At 43.6% G+C, this 19,746-nt stretch overlaps 1 protein-coding gene across 1 annotated transcript in view; it reads right to left on the bottom strand.

The window, feature by feature from the left end:
• The window catches only part of CHRNB3 (cholinergic receptor nicotinic beta 3 subunit), a 46,287-nt gene that overhangs the window by 1,490 nt on the left and 25,051 nt on the right, over positions 1-19,746 (bottom strand). The window contains exons 4-5 of the mRNA XM_075861807.1: positions 11,984-12,093; positions 2,280-3,162 (exon numbers count right to left, since the gene is read on the bottom strand). Of these exons, the coding sequence (XP_075717922.1) occupies positions 2,280-3,162; positions 11,984-12,093 (993 nt within the window). The remainder of the gene's footprint in view (positions 1-2,279; positions 3,163-11,983; positions 12,094-19,746) is intronic.

Below are 19,746 nucleotides of genomic sequence, written 5' to 3'. Positions count from 1 at the left end.
GGGAGAAGGGCCTTGGTAAGAGGTGACCAAGAACCCAATGGTCACTCTGGAGCTCCAAAGATCCTGTGTGCAGATGGGAGAAACTTTCAGAAGGTCAACCATCACTGCAGCACGCCACCAATCTGAGCTTTATAGCAGAGTTGCCAGAAAGAAGCCTCTCCTCCGTAAAAGACACATGAAAGCCTGTCTCGAGTTTACAAGGACTCTCAGACTGTGCACAAAAGATTCTGTGGTCTGATGAAACAGAGCTTGAACTTTTTGGCCACAATTCTAAGCGTCATGTATGGAAGAAACCAGGCACTTATCATCACCTGCCCAATACAGTCCCTACAATAAAGCATGGTGGTGGCAGCATCATGCTGTGGGGGTGTTTATCAGCAACTGGGACAGGGAGACTGGTCAGGGTTGAGGGAAAGATAAATGGAGCAAAGTACAGAGATATTGTTAATGAAGTCCAGATCCAGAGTGCTCTGGACCTCAGACTCGGCCGAAGGTTCACCTTCCAACAAGACAATGACCCTAAGCACACAGCCAAGACTACACAGGAGTGGCTTAGGGACAGCTCTGTGAATGTCCTTGAGTGGCCCAGCCAGAGCCCTGACTTGAACCCAATCGATCATCTCTGGAGAGACCTGAAACTGGCTGTCCACCGACGGTCCCCATCCAACCTGACAGAGCGTGAGAGGATCTGCCGAGAAGAATGGCAGAAAATCCCCAAATTCAGGTGTGCAAACCTTGTGGCATCATACCCAAAAAGACTGGCGGCGGTTATCGCTGCCAAAGGTGCTTCAACTAAGTACTGAGTAAAGGGTCTGAATACTTATGTCAATGCAATATTTTCATTTTTCCTTTTCCATAAATTAGCAAAGATTACGAACATTCTGTTTTCACTTTGTCATTATGGAGTATTGAGTGCAGAATGATGGGGGAAAACAAAATAACAAAATGCAAAGAAATTCAAAGGGTCTGAAGACTTTCCAAATGCATTGTACATATAGAGAAAAAATTTGGACTCATCATAGAGCTCCTAATTAAACATTTTCTATAACATTTCATCCATAAAATCTTATGCAACAAAACATTTATTTGGTATCCACGTAAAAAAAAAAAAGCTTTTAACGTGTATCTTGGCCCTTCACTTGATCTTTTCATGTATCGCTAGCTCGACCATTTTGACCATCTTTACAATGTCATGTGTATTCACTGTTATGTGTTTTCTCTGGACTATGGACTAAACTTGATGGTTTTTTTTAGCAGAAAAGAGTGCCTGTTATACTCTGAAAGTTTGAATTCCTGTTAACAGTGATTTTAAAACACAAATCTGGAATTCTGCTGTGAACAAAATGAGTTTGCTGACTTTTTGGTTTTCAATGTCAAGGAATATAGTGCAAGCAAATCGAGAGTGATCCACATGTGAACCATATCATTTTATCTAAATAAAGCTTGGTCAGTGTACTGTGACAAGTTATACAGCTTTCTAATATACTTTGTGTTTCATTGTTTCAATTCCTCATAAGTTTCAAGATCCCTGTTTGCTGTCAGTGAAAAGAAACATTACCGTTTAAATCCAGAGGCTGGAATCCTGTAGTGATCGTGACAAAATGACACAGTTGATCAGCTTTTTTGTAAAAAGACATGTGCCTTTGTCAGCTGGACATGAGAAGGACAGGTTTTCAGGACAGGTCAGGTTTTCAGTCTCTAGATGAATAGAATCTGCTTGCTGTAAGTGAATGGAGTATTCACTTACAGCAAGCAGAGAACTTTGGAAAATATGATCACTTCAAAAATAACTTTCCATAATACAATGATTCAGCTTTATTTACATAAAACCAGAAAATCTTTTTAGGCTTTGTTTAGAAATCAGATTTTGCGTGTTGTTTTTTTTAAGCCAAAACCAGGACTGGAGCCTATAACGGAAGGCCTCATAAGTCTGCTCTCCTGGATCCAATTCTGGCTTTTGCTTAAAAAAATGCATGCAAAATCTGCAGCAAATCTTCCCTATGTGAACAAGGTCTTAAGGACCAAGTTAATCTCACCATGGCTGCATGGATTATTGACATAAGGCAATGATCACCATGCTTTACACTTACCTGTCTTATAAAATGTTCCTTTTTAACATGAGTTGAAATATATTTAATAGAATCAGATGCCTTTTCCAGGAAAATCAAAATCTGCAGCAAATCTTCCCTATGTGAACAAGGTCTTAAGGACCAAGTTACTCTCACCATGGCTGCATGGATTATTGACATAAGGCAATGTCCACCATGCTTTACACTTACCTGTCTTATAAAATGTTCCTTTTTAACATGAGTTGAAATATATTTAATAGAATCAGATGCCTTTTCCAGGAAAGCAATTAGAATTTTTTCTCCATCATTTGCTTGAATGTGTTTTCTTTTACCAGATATTTTTGTTTTGGCAGGAGGGGCAGTATTTTCTGAATCCAAAAAGGAGAATCGATCAACATGTCCCTTCATACATAACAGTCTTGGAAGCTTCTGCAAGAAAAGTCCTTTTACCCATGGAGCCATTGGATGGTACGTTGCCGAGGTTCGGTGGTGAACATTAATAACAAATACAGTTACAATTATTGACAATGTTACAAATATCATGATAAATAAGAGATACTCTCCTATCAAGGGAATTACCTTAGAGGAGGATGGAATAATCTCTTCAATAACAAGAAGGAAAACTGTAAGTGACACCAAGACAGAAGTGGAGAGGGACAACTTTTCTCCTTCATCAGAAGGAAGGTAAAATACAAGGACAGTTAGGAAAGACAATCCTAAGCAAGGGACTATAAGGAATAACGTATAGAACAGTGGCAAACGCCTCAAAACAAAAGAATATGTGATGTGTGGGTATGAGTATATACCGTCATTCCTCATACCTTTTAGACCTGTAGCATTCAGGATATCCCACTCTCCATTATCAAAAAAGTCCTTTCTATCTACATTTGCATCTAAAAGAATAAGATCAACCATGTTCCCATCATAAGTCCATGACCCAAATTTCATTGAGCAGTTCTGGCGATCAAATGGGAAAAAAGTGACATCCATATTGCAGGAGCTTTTATAACTTGCTGGTGGAGTCCATATTACTGTCCCGTCATATTTTATTATTGCTTTAGTCATCAGAGATCCCTCAAAACGTCCATCTGCACTAAAAACAAATGAGCAGAGCAAACATGTGAGTCATACACGCTGTAAAGTACAGGTCATACATTTTTTTATTTTTTTGGGAGATGTTAAATAGGTGATCCTAACCCCTTTTGGCCTTGAAGACGAAGCCAATTTTTTCTAATCTGACGTGTCACTTTATGTGGTAATACATTTGGAATGCTTTTACCTATCCAAGTGATTCTGAGATTTTCTCATGACATATTGTACTTTATGTTAGTGGAAAAATTTGTCCGACAAAAAACAACAAAATTTGGAGAAAGTTTGCAAAAATGTGAATTTTTTTTTAATTTAAATGTATCTGCTTGTAAAACAGATAGTAATACCACACAAAATAGTTACTAATTAACATTTCCTATATGTCTACTTTATGTTTGCATCGTTTTTCGAACATTCTTTTATTTTTCTAGGACGTTACAAGGCTTAGAACTTTAGCTGCAATTTCTCACATTTGTAAGAAAATGTCAAAAGGCTATTTTTTAGGGACCAGTTCAGTTCTGAAGTGGTTTTGAGGGCCTTATATATTAGATAGACCCCATAAATCACCCCATTTTAAAAGCTGCACTTTAGGCCTTTCACAGAAATTAAAGCAAAGTAGAGGGGAAATTGACAAATTTCATTATTTTTTTTTGCCGAAATTCATTTGTAGTACATTTTGTTCTGTAACACGGAAAGTTTTACCAGAGAAACGCAACTCAATATTTATTGGCCAGATTCTGCAGTTTTTAGAAATACCCCACATGTGGCCCTATTGGGCTAAAGGACTGAAACACAGGCCTCAGAAGCAAAGAAGCACCTAGTGGATTCTGGGGCCTCCTTTTTTTAGAATATATTTTAGGCACCATGTCAGGTTTGAAGAGGACTTGTGGTGCCAAAACAGTGGAAACCCCTCAAAAGTGACTCCGTTTTGGAAACTACACCCCTCAAGGAATTTATCTAGGGGTATAGTAGCATCTTGACCCCACAGGTATTTTGCTATATTTATTGGAGTTAGTCTGTGAAAATTAAAATTACTTTTTCTCTGAAAAAATATAGAAATTTTTAATTATTACAAGGAATAAAGAATAAAAAGCACCCCAAAATTTGTAAAGCAATTTCTCACGATTACGGCAATACCCCATATGTGGTAATAAACTGCTGTTTGGACCCACCCCAGGGCTCAGAAGGTAAGGAGCGCCATTTGGATTTTGGAGCGCAGATTTTGTTGTAATGGTTTTTGAGTGTTATGTCGCATTTGCAAAGCCCCTGGGGGACCTAAACAGTGGAAACCCCCCCAAAGTGACCCCATTTGGGAAACTACACCCCTTAAAGAATCTATCTAGGGGTATAGTAAGCATTTAGACCCTACAGGTCTTTTGAAGTATTTATTAGAATTAGACCGTGAAAACGAATATCAAAATTTTTTCCACAAAAATGTTGCATTTTTTCATTTTCACAAAGAATAAAGGAGGAAAAAGCACCCAACATTTGTAAAGCAATTTGTTCCAAATACGGCAGTAGCTCACGTGGTAATAAATTGTTTTTCATAAGAAAATAATTAACCCTTTCAGGACTGATCCATTTTTTGCTTTTTCATTTTTGTTTTTCCCTCCCCCTTTCCAAGTGCCATAAAATGTTTTCTTTTTCCGTCAATTGAGTGGTGTAAGGGTTAATTTTTTTGCGGGAGGAGTTGTAGTTTCTAGTGACACTATTGAAAGTACCATTTAATGTACTGGGGAACTGAAAATAAAATTCTTTACAGGCAGAAATTTGAAAAAAACTGTGATTACTCTTACTACTTACATTTTTGGGTTTAGTTTTTACGGCTTTCACCTTGAGGTAAAAAGGACAACTTTTTTCTGCGACTCAATACGATTACAGTGATACCAAATTTATATAGTTTTTTTTATTTTTATATTTTACCACTTTTACAAAGTAAAAACTTTAAAAAGAGGCATAACTTTTTTTTATTTTTTGGTCGATTGAGCGGTGTGAGGGCTTATTTTTTGCGGGACAAGCTGTAGCTTTTATTGGTACTATTTTTTGGTACATACAACTTTTTGATCACTCTTTATTAAAAACATTTTGAGAGCTAAGGTGACCAAAAAACAGCGATTTTGGCGTTTTAAATGCTTTACTTTTTACAGCGTACACCGTGCGAGTTAAATAATGGTTTATTGTAATAGTTCAGAGGTTTACGGACGCAGTGATTACAATTTTTATTTATTTTTTGACATTACTTTAGAGACAAAATGGGAAAAGTTTTTTTTTTTTTGGACTTTAAATATTAATTTCATTTTTTTCACTAATAATAACTTTATTTACTTTTTTTTTACACATTTCATTAGTTCCCCTAGGGGACTTGAACCAGCGATCATTAGATCGCTGGTACAATACACTGCAATACTAATGTATTGCAGTATATTGTCATTTTTACAGGCTTCTGTAACAGCACGATCGCAGCATGACACCCGCAGCGTATGGCAGCGGCTCAGCGTGTGAGCCCGCTTCATACATCATCCCCCGCACCACGACATACTATTAAGTCGTGGTGCGCGAAGGGGTTAATGCGCAGCGTATGGTGCTGAGTGAAAATTAAAATTTTCCACTGATATGCCAATTTAGTGCACAATATGTTGTGCCCAGTTTGTGCCACTGAAGACAAATACCTCATAAAAAAGGTTAAACGGGTTCTCCTGGGTATGGCGATGCCATATATGTGGACGTAAGCTGCTGTTTGGACACGCTGTGTAATAATGGGGTAAATAATAATAATTCATAGATATGTGGCCAGTGTCGCACTGATAAATGGTGGCTGATCTTATACGCTTTTGGAATGCTCTGCACAATTTGTCGCTATATTCTGAGAGCCAGAACTTTTTAATTTTTTCTCTACCGGAGCGGTGTGAGGGCTTATTTGTTACGGGACAATCTGTGGTTTTCATTGGTACCATTTTGGGGTACCTTAGATTTTTTGATCACTTTATTTTTTCTTTTTTGGCAAGCAAGGTGACCAAAAAACATAAATTCTGACCATGTTTTTTTTTACCACTGTTTACCGTGAGCTATAAATGACAATTATACTTTATTCTGTGTGTCAATACGATTACGGTGATACCGTATTTATATAGTGTTTTTTATGTTTTGCAGCGTTTCCGCAATAAAATCACTTTTTTATAAAATAATTTATTTTTTGTGTCACCATACTCCGAAAGACATAGCTTTTTTATTTTTCAGTCAGAAAAGCTGTGTAAGGACTTGTTTTTTACGGAATGGGTACATGCGACTTTTTGATCACTTTTTATTCTATATTTTGGGAGGGGTGGTGACCAAAAAATAGTGATTCTGGCATTGTTTTTTGCTTAATTTTTTTTGCGGTGTTCACCGTGTGGCAAAAATTACATTACAGTTTCATAGTTTGTGTCGTTACAAACGCGGTGATACCAAATATGTGTACTTTTTTTTTTAACGTTTTAATTTTTTTCCTAAAATAAAAGACATATAGGAAAAAAAGCATTTTTTGTTTTTTTAACTTATAGCTTTTATTTTTACATTTTTGTAAAACATTTTTATTACCTTTTTTTAAACTTTTTTTTTTTGTCCCACTAAGGGACTTGAAGACTTGCAGCACTAATTGCTGCTAGAATACATTACACTACCTAGGTAGTGTAATGTATTCTGTCAGTTTGAGGCTGGTCCACATAGGCTTCCGTACATGGCAGACGTAGAAGCTATTGTCTGGCCTCCGGTTGTCAATCATCGGCAGCCCCCGAAATCGCATTGTGGGGGCTACCGATGTGCTACAAACCCCCTAAATGTGGCGATCGCAATCGATCGCCGAATCTAAGAAGTTAATTTACTTAATCAGCAGCGATGGGCCACTGATCGGCAGCAGGGAGAGCAGGGCAGACACCCTGCACAGTTAATCGCCTCTGCGGTGTAGCTGTCAAACACAAGATGTAACTGCACTTCATGGTGCAGAAAGTAACTGCTCGTCTGGACGTGCAGTTACGTCAAGGTACGGGAAAGGGTTAAGCAAAATATATTGGTTAAGGATTTTTTGGGTATTTAACAGTATACTGTTACTTTATTTTTTTAGCCATTTACAATCAATTACAAATAAGATTCAGATATTTTAAAAAAAATTTTTTTAATAAATAAGGCCAGGAACCTATATAATTTGTATTTTATTTTTTAAACTTGATAATGCTTGCTGTCAACATTTTTATTCTCTCCCGTATATCATTTTTTATTTTTTTTGCTATTTCAGCTAGTAGATAGAAGGTAAACACCATGATAGTTCTCAGCATGTGAGGACTCCTATTTTGTATATTTAGAGTACTATGCAAAAGTTTTAAGCAGTTGTGAAAAAATGTTGCAGTAAGAATGCTTTTAAAAATAGAAGTGTTGATAGTTTTTTTTTTATCACTTAACAAAATGAATGAACAGAAGAGAAATCAAAATCAACAAATATTTGGTGTGACCACCCTTTGCCTTCAAAACAGCATCAATACTTTTAGGTACACTTGTACACCGTTTTTGAAGGAACTTGGCAGGGAGGTTGTTCCAAACATCTTGGAGAACTAACCACAGACCTTCTTTGGATATAGGCTTCCTCAAATCCTTATGTCTCTTCATGTAATCCCAGACAGACTCAATGATGTTGAGATCAGGGCCCTGTGGGCGCCATATCATCACTTCTTCTTTACGCTGAAGATAGTTCCTAATGACATTGGCTGTAAGTTTGGGGTCGTTGTCCTGCTGCAGAATAAATTTGGAGCCAATTAGACACCTCCCTGATGGCATTGCATGATGGATCTGCCTGTATTCCACAGCATTGAGGACACCATTAATCCTGACCAAAAAAATGGGAGATCAGAGAGCACTCTACGGGTATGTTCACACGGAGTGTTTTCAGCCGTTTTCTGGGCCGTAAACGTCCAGAAAAACGGCTGGAAAATCGGAACCACGGGGCGTTTTTTACGTGGGCGTTTTCTTAAAAAAAGCGCATGTCACTTTTTCAGCCGTTTCTGGAGCCGTTTTTCATAGACTCTATAGAAAAACAGCTCCAAAAACGGCTGTTAAAAACGCAGTGAAAAACGCGAGTGGCTTAAAAAATGTCTGAAAATCAGGAGCTGTTTTCCCTTGAAAACAGCTCTGTATTTCCTGAAGTTTTTTTATTTTGTGTGTGCACATACCCTAAAAGTAAAAGTGATCCTTTTATTCCCACATGCAACGTTTCATGTGGGAATAAAAGGATCACTTTTACTTTTGGAGTTCTGTCTGATCTCTCATTTGTTCTTCATCAAGGGACCATTGGACCATGTCCCTAAGGTGTGCAACCACCTACTTATATTTATATGTCTTTTGATCTAGTGCTGCTTATATCCATTGAATTAATCCTGACCAAATCCCCAACTCCATTTGCTGAAATGCAACCTCAAACTTGCAAGGGACCTCCACCACTCTTCACTGTTGCCTGCAGACACTCATTTGCTAGGACAACACCTGTTTAGGGTATGTTCACACGGCAGCGTCCGATACGGCTGAAATTACGGAGCTGTTTTCAGGAGAAAACAGCTCCGGAATTTCAGACGTAATGGCAAGTGCGGCGCTTTTCGCTGCATCCATTACGGACGTAATTGGAGCTGTTTTTCCATTGTGTCAATGTAAAACGGCTTCAATTACGTCTCAAGAAGTGACATGCACTCCTTTGATGCGGGCGTCTTTTTTATGTGCCGTCTTTTGACAGCGGCGCGTAAAAAAAATGACCGTCGGCACAGAACATCGTAAAGCCCATTCAAATGAATGGGCAGATGTTTGCCGTCGCTTTGGGGCCGTATTTTCGGACGTAATTCGAGGTTAAAACGCCCGAATTACGTCCGTAAATAGGGTGTGTGAAACCAGCCTTAAAGGGAATGTGTCGCTAGAAAAACATTTTTTTTTTTTTTTAGTTAAACAGTTAGTGTATAGGTGATTAAACATTGTTCTAATTTTTTTATTTTTTTCACGAGTCAGGAAATATTATAAATTAGATTCTAATTTATAATATTTCCCAGCGCTGGTCACTAGATGGAGCAATTCCCAAAATTGCAGCATTGCATGTGGAAAAGCAACCACATTGCTTTATGCTGCAAAATTTGAGAAGACTCACTCGCTCTAGTGAGCTCTCAGAATCCCCCCTCCTTTATCCTGGCTTGTGCCGGGAGAAACGAGGGGATTGAACGGTCAAACCTCCTACACTGTGTGTCGCCATTTTTTTAGCTAACACACAGTGTAGTAGGTTAACATACAGTAGTAAACACACAGTAAAACACGTACATACACAGACCTCCTTTACCTGCTCCTGCCGCCACCGCTCCCTCTGGTCCGTCCGCTCCGTCTGCTACCTCCGCTCCAAGTGCACAAGTCCGGAAGCCGCGACCGGAAGTAGTAATCTTACTGTCCGGCCACGACTTCCGGTCCACAAGAAAATGGCGCCGGACATCGCACAGTTCTATATGGACTGTGTGGGAGCAGCGCATGCGCCTTTCCCACACAGACGGCGTACAGCATAGTGGATGGAAAGGGCCCCGTTTGCATTCACTATGGGACTGTATGTGCCGTATTCCATGCCTGTATGTGTCGTTAATCGACACATACAGAGATGGAAAAAAAAATGGCAGCCCCCATGGACAAGAAAAAGTGAAAAAATAAAAAAAAGTAAAACACAAACACACAAATAAATAAAAAAATGTTTAATAAAACACTAAAAGCAAATTGGTCTAAAAATTTTTTTTCCCGTGACACTGGTCCTTTAAGGTCGCTATGACAACCTGTCTAGCTTCTGGGCGGTTCTTCTTTTGCTTTGAGCCTATCTCTCTTCTCTGTCCTTCTGCCAATCTGCTTTTCCCAACTGTCTTTGCTTGTGAATATTCCTGTTTCCTGGTTCCTGATCAAGCTCCTGACTGCTCCTGCACTTCTGTTTTCTGGACCTCATGTATACTGACCTCGGCTTGTCTCTCGTTAACCCCCTGCTTACCGATTATGATTATCCGCTCCTGGCTGGTTTGGAGCGTGGCTTGTCTGATTACCTCTACTCCGTTTCTGGACTTTCAGTTAACCTTCTGGCTGTGTGATTTCCAGCTCAGGTTTGCTTGCACTGCACCTCTTTTCCAAAACTGCATTCTGGATTCTAAGCAGCAAAGTCCATGTCACCTTGCGGTCAGCTCGGGCGAACACCTTAGAGTAGCCTTAGATTCTGTGAACTAGAGTGGTTACGGGTTAGAGGTTGCAGGTTTATGTGCACTCTCTTTTCCAGCAGACTTCAGCAGATTTGAGGTATCGCTCCACTTACATTTACATAACATCATTATTGTACTGCTCTCCAGCCCTTTGGAGAACAAACTGCCTAATATTTTAAATTTTGACTCATCAGTCTAGAGCACCTGCTGCCATTTTTCTGCACCCCAGTTCCTGTGTTTTCATGCATTGTTGAGTCATTTGGCCTTGTTTCCACATTGAAGACCACTTCTGGCCAGACTTCTCCGAACAGTAGATGGGTGTACTTGGGTCCCACTGGCACTGCTAGACATCTTCCGATATTGAAGGGAAGTAAGCATGATGTGTTTTGATCTGCTGCACTAAGTTTCCTTGGCCGACCACTGCGTCTACGGTGCTCAACGTTGCCTGTTTCTTTGTGCTTCTTCAAAAGAGCTTGAACAGCATATGTTGAAACCCCAGTTTGCTTTGTAATCTTTGCCTGGGAGAGAATTTGCTGATGCAGTATAACTACCTTGTGTCTAGTTGATGTACTCAGTCTTGCCATGGTGGGACCTGTAAAATGAAACTGTCTTCCACAATCTCACCTTTGTAGCAGAGTTTGGCTGTTCCTCCTACACAATTATTTCTGTTATAGTTAATGAATGTGTTTCAACCTACATATGAAATTGATGATCATTATAATCTGTTTGGTATAATTGGTTAATCCTACACCTGACTATAATCCTACAAAATCCATGACTTTGTGCAAGTGCACCCAGAAGAATTGATGCTGCTTTGAAGGCAAAGGTTGGTCACACCAAATATTGATTTGATTTAGATTACTCTTCTGTTCATTCACTTTGCTTTTTATTAATTGATACCAAAAAACTATTAGCACTTCTATTTTTGAAAGCATTTTTAATTTGCAGCATTTTTCCACAACTGCCTAAATCTATTGCACAGTACTGTATATTTGCAAAAAGAAGAAGTGATAATACTGGCCGAGTAGCCGTGTCAACTCTCAGTGATATAGATCTGACATGGGTGGAAAGTCCCTTCTATACTGTCCCCAGTGTTATTGGTGCAGAAAAGTATACACAGCTGGCAACATCTAGAGTCATATGTAGGGTGCTGGAGCCACTGATTGTGGAACGCAGCTGTCTATAAGCCACAGTATCCATTACAAAGACAAATGGGGCAGCTACATAGTAATGCAATACCGTAGAGGGACTTGGGGCCATACAGTAGTGCCCTCATAGTAGTTCCCATAAAACAGATCCCACCTATTGGTCCTGCCCTCATTTATTATATGATGGCTTATGAAAGCTTACATGATATTTCTGAACTTTGAAAACATTACAAGTTCTGTTATGGTGCGAGATACATATCTGTGGGATTCTCAGAAAAGAAGACATGACACTCGTAAAACAAGCAAGAGAGAGAAAGAAAGCCATGTGATAACAGGTTTTTTTCTGTCCTTCCTTGCTTTGTAATTCAATAGCACTTCAGGGGAGGGAAGGGTGACCTCCTGTAACACTGGTACACCAGATAAGACTATTATATATTATACTATATATTCTTACTTTTCAAACAGAACAATATCAGGAAGCCACAAGGATTCAGACGGTACTCTGATGTAAGTTATTCCTCCGTAGTCTTTCGGATTCCATCGCAATTTAAAATCTACCCATTCCTATTGCAAAGAGAAAAGTAATGATCAGCAGCAGCACAGTAATAAATAGTAATAATATCCCTGAATACAAATTTTACATTGGCAGCATATACTTTCTGTAACGTCTATGGCCGCGGACTCTCGTCCTGACTTACCCTCTGGTGGCCATGGACGAGCGAGTTCCCGGCGGCATTTCCCTCCTGGTCCAGACACTATCTCCCGCAGGGCACGCGCGTGCATGGCTTTAAAGGGCCAGTACGCGCACATTTGCAGTATAGCTGCAATTACCCCAGAATGCTTCTGGACTATAAAAGGGGCTCTGCCCTCTCGTACTTTGCCTGAGCGTTGTTGTGTTACCTTAAGTTTGTCCTTGCAAATGGTCTCCTAGTGTTTTCCAGTTCCCAGTGTTTCCCGGTCCTGCTGCCTGTACCCTGTATCCCCTGCTACCGTGCCTCTGTGCCTTCAAGAGTTAGAGTTGTGTTGTACCTTCCGCTGCATCTATTGTGTCGCACCCCGCCGGGTGTTTGTCTGCTGTTCGAGCCTCATCTTAGCCTGAATCCACCGCTACTTTCTACATTGCCTCAGGTACCCTTTCAGAACTTTAGACATTGTATTATACCTATTTGGCCAGCTGCTATCCCGCTACGCAGTACGGCCCTGTGGGTTCACACCCCACGCCGTGACAGTACGCTCAGGCTATGGACCCCGCTGGTCAATTCAAGGGCCTGTCCCCTTCTTAAGCCATGCAAGCGGACCTGCAGGACCTGCGAACACGACAGGATCAACTCCTTGTGGTAGTAAATTCCATGGCACTACAGCTAGGGGAGCTAGCTGCTTCCCCCTTTGCTCCTGTTCCAGCTTCTCCGACTGATCCTCCTGCTACACCTCCTGTCAGCACCAGTTCTGATCCTCGGTTCTCGCTGCCACTACCACCTCGTTTTCATGGAGATGAAAGCGCGTGCATGGGATTTATCAACCAGTGTCATATCCACTTCACCCTGCACGCCAAAGCATTTCCCTCAGATGGCGCCAGGATCGCCTTCATTGTGTCTCTGCTTGCCGGCAAAGCCCTGGTGTGGGCGAACCCAATCTGGGAACGGCAGGGACCCGAGACTTCCAGGGGTTCCTGCAGTTATTCCGCACTGTGTTTGAGGAGCCTGGACGAGTTTCGTCGGAAGCAACTTCTCTACTGAACCTGCGCCAGGAGGAGACCTCCATGGGCGGGTACACCATCCAGTTCCTGGCAGGAGAGATGTCCTGGAACAATGAGGCGTTAGTAGCTGCCTTCTGGCATGGTCTGTCATCCGAGATCAAGGACAAACTAGCTGCTCGTGATCTATCACCTACCTTGGACGACCTAATTTTACTTTCCACCCGGGTTGACATGAGGCTCAGAGAAAGATCCCAAGAGGTTCGTCGAGAGAGAAGGCTTCCTAGGTTGGCTCGCAACTTCCAGCAACCCGTCTTGTCCTCATCTGTTGCTCCATCCGAGGTCCCGATGCAAGTAGATCGGCTTAGACCGAGCAGGCGCTCTTCTGGACTCTGTCTATATTGTGGCCTCGCTGGCCATGTCGTGCGTCTGTGTACCCAGAAGCCAAAAAACTCCAACGCCTAGGATTGGTTGGAGAGACAACACTGGGCGACACAGCATTTGACAGAGAACTCTCCTCCAAGCTGTCCATCCCTGTGACTATTATCGCTGGCGAGAGGTCCCATCTGGCCTCTGCCTATCTGGACTCTGGCTCTGTAGCCAATTTTATACACGGAGACCTTGTGGATCTTCTTCACTTGCCCACTACCCTTCAGGAGAAGCCGTTGATCGTTGCCTCAGTAGATGGACTGCCGCTGCCCGACCCAATATTGTCTGTGAACAAACAGCTGAGTGGGAGCCTTTCATTCTGAGCTCATCTCCCTTTTTGTCCTACCCAAGGCCATCAATCCCGAGTTGCTGGGTTTGCCTTGGCTCAGTCTACACGCCCCAGTCCTGGATTGGAACTCCGGAGAGATTCTCCAGTGGAGTCCCAAGTGCCTCAACCGCTGTCTGGGGCATATCCATCCGCTTCAGCCTCCTCCGCATCTGTCATTGGCAGGGTTGTCCTCTTCCTACTCTCAGTTCTTGGATGTCTTCGACAAGAAGGAGGCAGAGATGTTACCGCCAAACTGAACGTATGATTGTCCTATTGACCTGGTCCCTGATTTGTCTCCTCCTCGCGGTAGAGTATACCCTCTGTCATGTCCATGGCCGCGGGCCGTCAGGCTCACTTGCCTCCTGATGGCTGCAGCCATGGTTGTGCGAGCGCTGGCCCCAGTCTCCTCCTCAGGAGACGCCATCGCTCACTTCCACTTACCTCGGCCGGGTCCCGTAGGGTGCGCGCGCAGGCGCGTACCCACTCTTAAAGGGGCAGCGCGCACACTGGACTTTAATAAAAAATTAGCCCATGAGTACCTTGGACTATAAGAAGGCCCAGCCCCTTCCTTCCATGCCTGAGCGTTGTTTGTCGTATCCTAGTTTGTCTATGCAAATGGTCTCCTAATGTTTTCCAGTTCCCAGTGTTCCCCGTACCTGTATCCCATATGCCGTGCTATCCTGGTCAAGTACCGTTTTGAGCTGAAGTCGTGCTGTGCTGTATTCCACGCCTGTCCTGCTACTCCACGCCTGACGTTTACCTGCTGCCTAGTCCCAGCCGAGCCTGCTACTGTCCGAGCTGCCACAGGTACATTACACGAACTATAGGCTGTGACCTGTGCCCTGTTGGCCAGCTGCCATACCGTCAAGGCGGTACGACCCACTGGGTCCACGAACCCAACGTGACACCCTCTCCTTGTCTGAAACCCAGTCGATGTCTGCCTATATCAAGGAAAATTTAGAGAGGGGCTTCATATGCAAATCCTCATCCCCTGCGGGCCGGATTTTTCTTTGTTAAAAAGAAAGACGGATCCCTCCGACCCTGCATTGACTACCGGGGTCTCAACCAGATCACGGTAAAGAACAGATACCCATTGCCTTTAATCTCTGAACTGTTTGATCACATACTGGGAGCAAATTTTTTTTCAAAACTAGACCTGCAGGGGGCCTACAATCTAATCCGGATTCATCAGGGTGACGAATGGAAGACGGCATTTAATACACGTGATGAGCACTATGAATACCTGGTTATGCCCTTCGGCCTGTGTAACGCTCCAGCTGTCTTTCAAGAGTTCATCAATGACATCTTCCATGATCTCCTCTATGTCTGCGTTGTGGTGTATCTCGATGACATTTTGATTTTTTTCCCCAGATCCAGCGACTCATCAGAGACATGTCCTTTCGATTAAGGGAGAATCACCTATATGCCAAGCTGGAAAAGTGCATGTTTGAGAGAAAGTCTCTGCCCTTCCTGGGCTACATCATCTCCGATCAGGGCCTCAAAATGGATCCTGAAAAGGTAAAGCCTATCTTGGAATGGCCACGTCCTCAAGGCTTAAGGGCCATACAGCGCTTCCTGGGATTCGCCGACTTCTACCGGCTGTTCATCCCCAACTTCTCACTGACAGCTCCCATCTCTACCCTCACCAAAAAGGGCATGAATGCCAAGGTGTGGACTCCAGAAGCAGAGGCCACGTTCAAGAGCTTAAAGAAGGCCTTCATGTCAGCCTCAATTCTTCATCATCCTGATGTATCCTTACAGTTTTTGTTGGAGGTGGACGCCTCCTCTGTTGGTGCTGGTGCACTTCTGTTCCAGAGAGGTTCCAAAGGCAAGACTGTGGTATGTGGCTACTACTCTAAGCTTTTTTCTCCCGCAGAGCGCAACTAATCGATTGGGGATCGGGAGTTACTGGCCATCAAGCTGGCTCTGCAGGAGTGGAGACACCTACTAGAGGGCGCAGCTCATCCAATCCTGGTCTTCACAGACCACAAGAACCTCACCTATCTCCAGACGTCCCAACGGCTGAACCCTCGTCAGGCCAGGTGGTCGCTGTTCTTCGCTCGGTTCCAGTTTGAGCTCCACTACCGCCCTGCTGACAAGAATGGGAGGGTCGATACCTTGTCTAGGTCATTCGAGACAGAAGACACTGTGGAGTCCCCACAGAATATCATTGACCCTTCTTGCATCATCTCTGTCAACCCTCTGCAAGTTAGAGACATTCCCCCGGGGAGGACCTTTGTACATCTGGCAGACAGAGGAAGAATCCTTCGCTGGGGACACAGTTCCAAGCTGGCAGGTCACGCGGGTGCCCGTAAGACCCAAGACCTAGTTGCCCATCACTTCTGGTGGCCCATGCTGCCCAAAGACGTCGCAGATTTTGTCTCCTCCTGCACGGTGTGTGCAGCAAATAAAGTAGCCCACTCCAGACCAGCTGGTCTGCTCCAGCCACTGCCTGTGCCCGATGCCCCCTGGCGACATATTGCTATGGACTTTATCACGGACCTGCCTCTCTCTGCTGGATGCAGTGTGGTCTGGGTGGTGGTGGATCGATTCTCCAAAATGGCTCATTTTGTTCCACTGACTGGTCTGCCTTCTGCTTCCCGACTGGCCGGCCTCTTCATCCAACACATCTTCCGTCTGCACGGCTTGCCTCTGCATATTGTCTCAGATCGAGGGGTTCAGTTCACCTCAAAGTTCTGTAGAGCCCTCTGCAGTCTCCTTGGTGTGAAGTTGGACTTTTCCTCGGCCTACCATCCCCAGTCCAATGGTCAAGTCGAGAGGGTTAATCAGATCATGGAGAACTATCTGCGGCACTTTATCTCCAGGCAGCATGATGACTGGGTGCAGCTGCTTCCATGGGCTGAGTTCTCTTACAACAACCATACTAGTGAGTCCACCACCTCCAGCCCATTCTTCATTGTCCACGGCCAACATCCACGAATACCTCTTCCTGTTTCCACTATGTCCCAGGTGCCTGCAGCTGACTACTTTCAGAGACTTTCTGCAGATATGGAAGCAGACCCGATCTTCTATTCTGCTGGCGGTCGACCGCATGAAGAGAAAGGCAGACACTAGAAGACAAGAATCTCCCCAGTTTCTTCCAGGTACTAAGTTTGCTCCCAGGTTCCTCGGACCCTTCGATATTCTGCTGCAGATAAATCCTGTCTCTTACAAGCTTCGTCTGCCTCCCACCCTCAAGATCCCAAACTCCTTCCACGTCTCCCTGCTGAAGCCTGTGGTCCTGAACCGCTACTCCAAGACTCCTAGTTCCGCAGTGGCTCCTAGCGGCTCATCAGGGACATTCGAGGTGAGGGAGATCTTGGACACCAAGAGAGTAGGAGTAAGAATGTTTTATTTCATGGATTGGAGGGGATTTGGCCCAGAGGAGAGGTCTTGGCAGCCAGAGGAGAACATCAATGCTCCTGCCCTTGTGAAGAAGTTTCTCTCCCGCTCTGGTCCCAAGAATAGGGGGCGTAAGAGGGGGGATACTGTTACGTCTATGGCCGCGAACCGTCGTCCTGACTTACCCTCTGACAACCGCGCCATGGACGAGTGAGTTCCCTGCGGAATCTCCCTCCTGGGAGACACTGGCACTCACTTCCTGGTCCAAACACGGTCTCCCGCAGAGCATGCGCGCCAGTGCGTGCACGGCCTTAAAGGGCCAGTATGCGCACATTTGCAGAATAGCTGCAATTAGCCCAGAATGCTTCTGGACTATAAAAGGGGCTCTGCCCTCACGATCTTTGCCTGAGCGTTGTTGTTTTACCTTAAGTTTGTCCTTGCAAATGGTCTCCTAGTGTTTTCTAGTTCCCAGTGTTTCCCGTTCCTGCTGCCTGTACCCTGTATCCCGTGCTACCGTGCCACTATGCCTTCAAGAGTTGGAGTCGTGTTGTGCCTTCCACTTCATCTATTCTGTTTCACCCCGCCGGGTGTCTGTCTACTGTCGGAGCCTGAATCCACTGCTACTGTCTACATTGCCTCAGGTACCCTTTCAGAACTATAGACATTGCATTATACCTGTTTGCCAGCTGCTATCCCGCTACGTAGTACGGCCCAGTGGGTCCACACCCCACGCTGTGACACTTTCAAACTGAAAATATGCATTCTGCTTCCATATTCCGATCTGCAGTAGAAAAATTTATCCTGGAGCCTGGCTGGTTGATCCAGTATTTTTTTTTTAATATTCCTGTATGTACTAATCATCAATATTTAGTTTTTAAAGGGTTATTAAGTTTACTACAAGTTATCACCTATCCCCCATAGATAGCGCCAGGGAGCTACAGTGGCGCTATTTATGGGGGATGGGGGGGTTGCTATCTTCAGGCAGGGGGTTGCTATCTACATGGAGGGTGTGCTATCTACAAGACTGGAGTCCCCGGCCAGAGATCTTGCGATGCTCTGGCCGGGGACTCCATTGTTGAAATCCCTGACTTCACTTTCCTTATATAGACAGTAATGAAAAGGGCTACCCCGGGATCAGCGCTCAATGTAGCACTGTGTGCGGGGAGTCCTCGGCCAGGATCAGTTTTTACCGGCCCTTACAAGGATTGTTTCCTGATAAACGGCCGGTAAAAGCTGATCCATTAACTTCTATGGGAGCCGTCTGGCCGTGAAAATTGCCATAAATAGGACATGTCCTATTTTTTTGACACCCAGTATTCACAGGCCGTTAAAAAACGGCCATGTGAATATACCCATAGAGGTTCATTGTTCTGAAAATGACCGTGTGACAAACAGACGTTTTTCATTGTCATCTGAATTTAGCCTTACATTTATTGAAAAAAAAAAGCCTCCTATATCTGCTATCAATCAAACAATTCATGTTTACATACCACAATGTCAGAACGACCGACAATTATTTTTTTGTACGCACAAATATTTGCATGATCAACAAAAGTTTTCTCGCGAGTTGTTCAGTCTCTACACCTATTCACATTAAGCGATTATCGCGCAAAATCACTTGTTAGCATTGGAATCTGACTGATTAACGGCCGTGTAAATGGGCCTTAAATCATTTGACACCAGGTCTTTAACCCCTTCACCACCCTATATCACCAGGGAGGTACATAATGGCTTTTTCATTACCATAGAACATCAGGGATGTTGACATTCACCCCTTCACTACCCCAGATTACTACGGATCTACCTATTAACCATTTCATTACTCTAGACCACTAGGAATGTACTTCTTAAATGCCATCTCTCCTCTTTATTGGGCTGCACTGCTCAAGCCACGCAGATTGGGACCCGACACGGCGTGTTATGTCACTCCTGCTGGAACCTTAAAGTGAAACTGCTGGTGGAATTCCTTGCTTGGTTATCAACCCTGGTGGTGAGTTTCTTGGTGTTTGAACTTGTTGTTCCCTGTGATTTTCCTGTGCTTGACCCGGTTTTCATCTTAAATCTGATTGATCTGACTTATCCATGTACTAATCTCTGGCCTGACCCTGACCTTGCCTCTGGATACTGATAGCCTGACCTGACATTGCCCGCCCATTACCGACCAAGATCTGTTTGGTCAGAAAGAGTTTACACCGGCCAACTGCAGCTGACCGTCTATTGGGGACCATAACCTGGGAATCTTACCGGCAAAGTCTGAAAAACGGGGGATTTCTTTGATTTTGCACTCCAGGTTAGTCTGCGCCAACTGAATAACAGACCCAGTCATTCATTGTAACTGCCGGCCGCTAAACTGCTCCTGCGCTCTGCGCAACTCCTTCTCCAACAAGTTGAAATGGTCCCACTAAAGTATGGTCCTGCTACGCTG

Source organism: Rhinoderma darwinii, chromosome 1 (genome assembly GCF_050947455.1).
Source record: "Rhinoderma darwinii isolate aRhiDar2 chromosome 1, aRhiDar2.hap1, whole genome shotgun sequence".
NCBI classification, from domain to species: domain Eukaryota; kingdom Metazoa; phylum Chordata; class Amphibia; order Anura; family Rhinodermatidae; genus Rhinoderma; species Rhinoderma darwinii.
Note: the sequence above shows the minus strand (reverse complement) of the source record. Positions and strands in the feature narration are given on the sequence as shown.